General features: G+C 34.1%; 1 protein-coding gene across 1 annotated transcript; it reads left to right on the top strand.

Annotated features, from left to right (window-relative positions):
- The first annotated feature begins 790 nt into the window (after positions 1 to 790).
- LOC109340952 (pre-mRNA-splicing factor ATP-dependent RNA helicase DEAH10) lies at positions 791 to 7488 on the top strand. The gene is made up of 12 exons (XM_019578725.1): positions 791 to 1068; positions 1335 to 1381; positions 1481 to 1561; positions 1855 to 2071; positions 2392 to 2809; positions 3090 to 3293; positions 3741 to 3901; positions 4486 to 4671; positions 5476 to 5707; positions 6118 to 6317; positions 6412 to 6546; positions 7124 to 7488. The coding sequence occupies exons 1-12, from the start codon at positions 971 to 973 to the stop codon at positions 7305 to 7307; spliced, it is 2163 nt and encodes a 720-aa protein (XP_019434270.1). The 5' UTR covers positions 791 to 970; the 3' UTR covers positions 7308 to 7488.
- Positions 7489 to 7634: the final 146 nt, after the last annotated feature.

The following is a 7634-nucleotide window of genomic DNA, read 5'->3' as shown; positions in this document are numbered from 1 at the left end:
TCTTCAAAATCTTTCACTCTCTTTCCTCCAATTCCCAAGCAAGAGACTATTTTCAAAGTTATTATTTACCTTCCCACCAAAACAAGACTCTGAAACATAACTCAAGGATAATAATTAGCAAAGTAGATATAAAAATAGAGAAAAATTATATGCATTAAGACTACAAGAGTTTTTATAATTCACCATTCATATTTAATAATTATTCATTTTTAAATATATACTATATAAATTGACTCTCCACCTATGCAAATTCTAGGTGTTCTTCATCTAGATTGTAGAGGCTTGTGCTAGTTTTTTTTTTCTTTCTCTTTGTTTTTAGTTTTCACCATGTACCAAAAAAATACATACTATATAAATGAATGATGATGTAACGATTGGATATAAATATGTATTAAACTCATAAAATATCTACATAAATGATATATTGTTTCTATATTTATGACATTCTTATATGGAAAATATATCTTTATACCATAAGAAAATGATAATGCATATTATAAAATAATATTTTATTTATCAATAATTAACTTATAAGTAATATATATCATACAAATTATCTTATTTATATCCAAGTGTTTGCTGATGTTGCTTATTTATATCATAGAGATCATCTTATAAGTAATATATATCCAAGTAATATATATGGATCTTTGCTTGTCACAGAGTAAATGCTTAGAATCAAGTTTTCTCCTGGATATAAAACTAAATTTTAATTCCAAAAATTAACATATCATCATTCTTTTACATCCCAAGAACAAGAAAACCGGAGCGAGTCACTAATGAACCCGGTTTATTACCTGTCCGGTTCGAACATCAGAGATTTTCGTGGGATTTATAGTTTGAGGGTTTAATATCAGTCGCAGCAGCACTCTTCTTTTTCCTTCAATCATTCATTGAAACAAAAACAGCTTTTGAAGTAGCAGAAGCACTTTTCATAAACAGCTTAACTAAGTTGCTTCTATTTTGAAAAATGCCTTCAGCAGCGTCTCATGGAAATCACCACTACCCTAATTCTTCTTCCAAATCCTCCAACGCTAACCGCAATCGTCAAAATCAATTCTCGGACCGGTATTTAAACTCTCCTTATTTATGTCAAGTTTCAATCTTTATTCCAAACCCATTAAGGAAAATCAAATCAATCATGTTTTAATTCCCCATGTTCACTGGTAAATAAGAAAAAAAACGAAATTTGGAATTGGGTTTGTTATAGCATTATGAAGCTCTAATTCTTCAAAGTGGCGATGTTTTTAGATTGTTTTTGTGTTTATATCGTAATTACTTATTTCTTGAACTTTTGCCTTATGGTGTTGTATGTGTCCCTTATTTGTGTGCAGGAGGCAAAAGATTTTACAACAGAGGAAGTCTCTTCCCATTGCTTCAGGTATTGGCTTATGCTTCCTTTTTTTGCGTTTATTACTTTTAGCATGTGGTGTAATGATAGTTTAGAATGTGCTTTTTGTTGGCATTGTTTCTGTTGTAGTTGAGAAAAGACTGGTTGACGAGATCCGGAAGAACGATATTTTGATTATTGTTGGTGAAACTGGAAGTGGAAAAACCACCCGTAGGTTACATCTTATCCTTATAAATTTCACGGTTACGATATTATAGTCAATGTTTTGTTTTATAAACCAGAGTGGACTGGCTTGCACAACTGGTTAGACTGTGAACCAGTCATGTTTCTGGTCGAACCATGACCCTTAGCTCTTGCTGGTTGGATATTTGGTTTGGTTTTTAAAAAACATTGATGATTGATGATAATGGTCTTTGTAATTTAGTTGTTCAGGAAATATAAAGGGAAAAAGTTTTAATGATAGTTGATTTCCACTATGCTGTCTATTGTATTGTACTATGTAGAGATTCCGCAGTTTCTACTTGGTGCTAAATTTTGCCATGATGGAAAAGTTATTGGGATAACTCAACCCAGACGTGTAGCTGCTGTTACTGTGGCCAAACGGGTTGCTGAGGAATGTGGTGTTGAGTTGGGCCAAGAGGTTGGGTACTCTGTTAGATTTGATGATACTAGTTCCAGCTCCACAAGGATCAAATATATGACAGATGGATTGCTTCTGAGGTAGAAGTTTTGCATAATTTGAATACTTGGCCTACTTTGATTTTTACATTAGGATTAAATTGTGTAATTTGAATGACTTTATTGAGAACTTGGCCCATCCAAATGTGATGCTATAATTTTCTTTCCTCCTGATGCCAAACTACAGAAGATATTATATCACTACACTTTGGGTGAAAGTTTTTTTTCCCAATTGTTTCAAGCCAATGAAATTCATGGACTGGTGACCCCCCCAAACCAAAAAAAATATCTCCCTCATGTTGGTGTGGGTTTAAGATGGTTACATAGGTTGAAGCCTAATATGCATTTCGTTGTGCTTACAGGGAAGCATTGTTGGATCCATATCTTTCCAAGTATTCTGTGATAATTGTTGACGAAGCACATGAGAGAACTGTCCAGACTGATGTCTTGATGGGCTTGCTAAAAAGTGTACAACTTGCTCGGTCAAATTCTGCCAGTCATGGTCAGGGCCTTAATTTTGGAAACAAGAGTGTGAATAGTGTCACGTCATCGGAGAAAGAAAATAGTGGCCAGAGTAATAGTTTCCTTAAAAAGGAGCACCAGTATGCTCCATTGAAGTTAATCATCATGTCTGCAAGTCTTGATGCACGCACTTTCTCTGAGTATTTTTGTGGCGCCAAAGCTGTTCACGTCCAAGGGAGACAGTTTCCTGTGGATATATTTTATACTCGTCATGCAGAGCCAGATTATTTAGATGCTGCCTTGATAACAATATTCCAGGTCATTGGTTTCATCAGTCTATGTAACTTATATTGTGATTTAACTTTATTTTGTTGATAGAAATCTTTGGATCTTAACAATGCATCACTCTTGGTGCAATGGTTCTGCATATGTATTTATATTTAGAGATTTGTGTCTCATGCAGTGTCTCATTCTGTTCTTTCTCGTTAGTACATTGCATCAGTCATTCAGGCATATTGCTGCTTATTAATAATAGTGTGATGATTGAAATAAAATCTATAATATTGTTACTTAAGTTCACATGTCTTCTATTTTGTAGATTCATTTAGGGGAGGGCCCTGGTGATATACTAGTATTTCTGACTGGGCAAGAAGAGATTGAATCTATTGAAAGACTTATTAATGAGCGACTCACAAAATCACCTCAAGAAAGTCAAAAGCTTCTAGTTGTGCCTATCTTTGCAGCACTTCCAGCTGAGCAGCAACTTCGGGTCTTTGCGCCTGCTCCATCTGGGTTTCGCAAGGTATCTCAACTATCATTTGCCATGTATATTAGCTACCCAGTTTGATAGTGATATACCATTTTTTGGGTGACTTGCACGCTTACTGAAATACTTATGCAATTTGCATACCATCCAGTGACCTGCCATTACTAAACCGAGCTTTATATAGTCTATTGTTAATTTTTCATTAAGACTCAATGCAACAACTAACATGTTTTCCATTTCCTCTAGCACCTTTAATGTTTTATCTCACTTAACAAACACTGCTTTTGCTTTAGGAATTATGTCATCTCAACTGGTCATAATTTCCATAAACCGTAAATGGATATTCAAAATGGTGCATGTCAGTACTGTATATCACCTATTTAATGTGAGCTTAGGGTATTTAAAATAATTTGAGATTTTTATCATATCAGGTAATCACTTATTTTTTAATGTGTTCAACTAATTTTTCTGTTCTTTTCTAAGGTGATATTGGCAACTAATATTGCTGAGACATCGGTAACGATTCCTGGAATCAAGTACGTAATAGATCCTGGATTGGTCAAAGCACGTTCCTATGACCCTGCCAAAGGCATGGAATCTTTGAATGTAGTACCTACATCCAAGTCCCAAGCTCTGCAAAGAAGGTATGCTGCTGGATTAGGTTTGAGTGTGTTTAATGTTCAATTGTTGCTGTAAATAGTGGTGGAATTAAATCAATTAATTCAGTTAATGAAAACCAAAGCAAGTACTCAGTTTATTTAAAAACGGAGGAGGTCTTCTTTTATCTTTTTAAGTCCAGTATTGTAATTAAGACCTTTGGTTTTCCTCTGAAAACATAGTATTGCTTAACAAAGGCTTTTGTGATGTAAGTCTAGCAACCAACGTCTCAAGTCAAATCTATTTTTAAAAATTGTGTATGCATGTAGATGCATACTTGCATAGCCACTTTTAATGTTGATTGTATGTGAATATCAGAGATTATAAACCCTGTAATATGTTTTATAAAAATAATAAATATTTTAATCTAAAGCATCATTTTATTTTATATAGTAGCCCATTCTTGAATTATGATTTAGATATAGCTTTTCTTTTAAATTCTTATTTTTGTTATATTGTTCAATACGTTAATAACAACTTTTAAGCTAAATCATCTTAATGACATTAACAGATATTTAAAATGATCTTATTGAAGAGCGGAGAAAACTGATTATTGACTTTTTGGTATTAGTGGGCGTGCAGGGCGTGAAGGACCAGGAAAATGCTTCCGTCTGTATCCAGAAAATGAATTTGGTAAACTCGAGGATTCAACCAAGCCAGAGATTAAGCGGTGCAATCTTTCTAATGTCATTTTACAGCTCAAGGCTTTGGGTGTTGATGACATATTAGGGTTTGATTTCATTGAGAAACCTTCAAGGTGAGAACAGTTTCATAATTTTTGTTAACAGTTTCCCTACATTTGTATATTTGTGGATATTTATGTGCTCCCTTTTTTGTTCATAAATCTAGTTGCTTATATTTTAAAACATGCTTGAACTGGAAGCTATTTCTTTGAAATTAAAAATGTTTCGGAGTGGTTTTTGAAGTAACTTAACAAGATGGTAGAATTGTCTCTTGATCAAGTAAAATTCTTTCTGACCTATATACCATTTTCTGATTTCTCGTTGTTTTATTATACTTAATCCTCTCGAGATAAAATTCTAATTGAATATTAAGTCCTCCAGGCCAATTGTGCTTTACCTTATCTAAGTTCTTTTGCTTTATCTTAAAAAATAAACTTATCTAGGAAGGAGTGACTACATATTATTCATATATTAGATAATAGGACAGTTGTGACATTTAATATAAATAAATAACCAAAAAGTTAATAATTTGTATATATTAACACTGGCATACTTTTGGGAACATTTATACACTGATGAAGTAACTTAGAATAGTCTACATATTGCACCTACCTTAACTCAGAATACTATACACTACTTTTAGGTTAAGGATTAAGAAATAGAAACTGTTAAAGGAAAAGAATAAGCATTTAATATTTTCAAATCCAAACAATGTAATACTTTCTTCTATAATTAATTAACAATTAGTAACAGATGCTATTTGTATTCTTTAACAGGTGCCTTGGGGCACACATAAACAAAACCATTGTTATTATGTATAAGAATTTTCCCAGTGCAACACATTACTCAAATCTTGTGCCTGTCACATGTTTGAACAGGGCAGCTATTATCAAATCATTGGAGCAGCTGTTTTTGTTAGGTGCTCTAACAGATGAGTGTCGGCTATCTGATCCAGTTGGATATCAAATGGCCCGACTGCCCTTGGACCCTGTTTATTCCAAAGCTCTTATTTTAGCTAGTCAATTTAACTGCTTGGAAGAGATGCTGATAACTGTTGCAATGCTGTCTGCGGAGTCCATATTTTACGCTCCTCGTGACAAGTTAGACGAGGTTTGAAGATTTGACTGTATTACATTCCTGTCATATTCTTCTTGAATGTTATAATGAAACATAAATACAAAGATGCATATGTGATTATATACTACAGTAGTCCACTCTGTTGACCATTTAGCAAAAATATTTAAGTATCATATTGATGGTTCATCCTGAAAACAACCCTTTTGCTCGCGAGGATAAGGCTGCGTACATCTACCCCTCCCAAACATCACCTATAACCCACTAGGTGGGATCCTCATGCACTAGACGGCCCAACCACCATTTTTTATCATATCCATGGTTCAAATATATGCAATAATGAGTAATGACTTTTAGGGAGATTCAAGTCTTTGTATATTTTCATACACCACTCTTTCTCTTGACTATGTTCTTAAAAGTTATTGTGTTTCTTCTTTTTCGACCAGTCAAGAACTGCAATGAAAAGCTTCTCAAGTCCAGAGGGAGACCATATCACTATGATTAAAGTGTATCGAGCATATAGTGAATTCTTGGAGAAGAAATCAATTGAAATGGGCAAAGCAAAAAGTGAGAAGGCTTTGAGGAAATGGTGCAAGGAAAATTTTATTAATAGCCGTTCTCTTAGACATGCTTGTGACATTCACAGGTAGTTTTATGTTGAGTTATCTATCATGATATCTTTCGCAGTGTAGTCAAGATATTTAATTTATGCATTCTGATTTCTAAATGTTTTTTTGCAGGCAGATTTTGGGACATGTTCAACAAATGGGTCTGAGTCTCGCTTCTTGTGGAGATGACATGCTTGAGTACCGCAGATGCCTTGCCGCTTCCTTTTTCCTCAATGCAGCTGTAAAACAGCCAGAGGGAATGTACAGGTATCTGATTTCAACTTAGAACCTCTTTTGCAGTCAAGGTGGCTTGTGTCGTTCAAACTCCATTTATTAATGTATTATTTAGTTTTGAAATTCGATGTTAGTGTTAATGTTGCATCGGATGAGTGGACACTATAAGATAGAATCAATAATGAATGCATTAAAGAGAAAGATGGGGTAGCTTCTATTGTATAAAAGATTATAGAATCTCGCCTTAGGTGGTTTGGACATATTTGGTGGTCTGGTGGAGATCGATGGAAACCCCAATAAGGATAGTAGATCAAATGGAAGTTAGTGCAATTCAAGAGGTGGAAGGAGTCCAAGAAAAGCCATAGGTGAAACAATTAAGAAAGATATGGAGATCAATGCTTTGTCAATGAATATGATTTATGATAGAATATCTTGGAGCCGTTTGACCCATGTAGCCGAACCCACCTAGTGATTAAGGCTTGGTTGTTGTTTTGAAATTCAATGTAACTGTATTTTGACTTGCTATTGGAAATGCTACCTGCGTTTATAATTTTATCATATGTTGCTTTTGATTATATAAAAAGACTCTTATTGCTTTGTCACATGACAGGGCTTTGGCAAGTGGTCAGGTGGTGCAGATACACCCATCTTCTGTATTATTCCGGCAAAAACCAGAGTGTGTGATATTTAACGAATTGGTACAAACTAATAACAAGTATGTCCGAAATTTAACCAGAATCGACTACCTATGGTTAATGGAGCTGGCTCCTCAATATTATGCTGTGCAGAATTGAAGTATTAATGGTGCCACTGAACTGGTAATAAACATTTCCTTTATTTTGATATATTTTCTAGTTTAAACTTTTCTTATGTGGTAGTTTGACAGTTTATCCATGATTGGACAATTCTATGTCATATTACTGTTTCTTCAATATTTTTTTACTGTCTTCATTATTGAATGTATGTCAAAATTCATCTTATTTTTTGGGGTGTTAGGAAGGCGCAGAATTATGGTTTTCTTTCATGAAAGAGAAGAATGTGCATTTTCTTCAGTCAGATGTGAGGCTTAACACTACTGCACATTAGTTCCCCAAAAAATAAGATGAATTTTCACATACATA

Source organism: Lupinus angustifolius, unplaced genomic scaffold (genome assembly GCF_001865875.1).
Source record: "Lupinus angustifolius cultivar Tanjil unplaced genomic scaffold, LupAngTanjil_v1.0 Scaffold_290_11, whole genome shotgun sequence".
NCBI classification, from domain to species: domain Eukaryota; kingdom Viridiplantae; phylum Streptophyta; class Magnoliopsida; order Fabales; family Fabaceae; genus Lupinus; species Lupinus angustifolius.
The sequence above is the reverse complement of the archived record's forward strand: the minus strand, read 5'-3'. Positions and strand labels throughout refer to the sequence as shown.

Excerpts from the sequence above, each read along its gene's own strand:
- LOC109340952 (XM_019578725.1), top strand. The coding sequence starts at position 971 with ATGCCTTCAGCAGCGTCTCATGGAAATCACCACTACCCTAATTCTTCT. Across the intron at positions 1,382-1,480 it reads GTCTCTTCCCATTGCTTCAG|TTGAGAAAAGACTGGTTGAC; the intron begins GTATTGGCTTAT and ends TTTCTGTTGTAG. Across the intron at positions 3,902-4,485 it reads TCCCAAGCTCTGCAAAGAAG|TGGGCGTGCAGGGCGTGAAG; the intron begins GTATGCTGCTGG and ends TTTTGGTATTAG.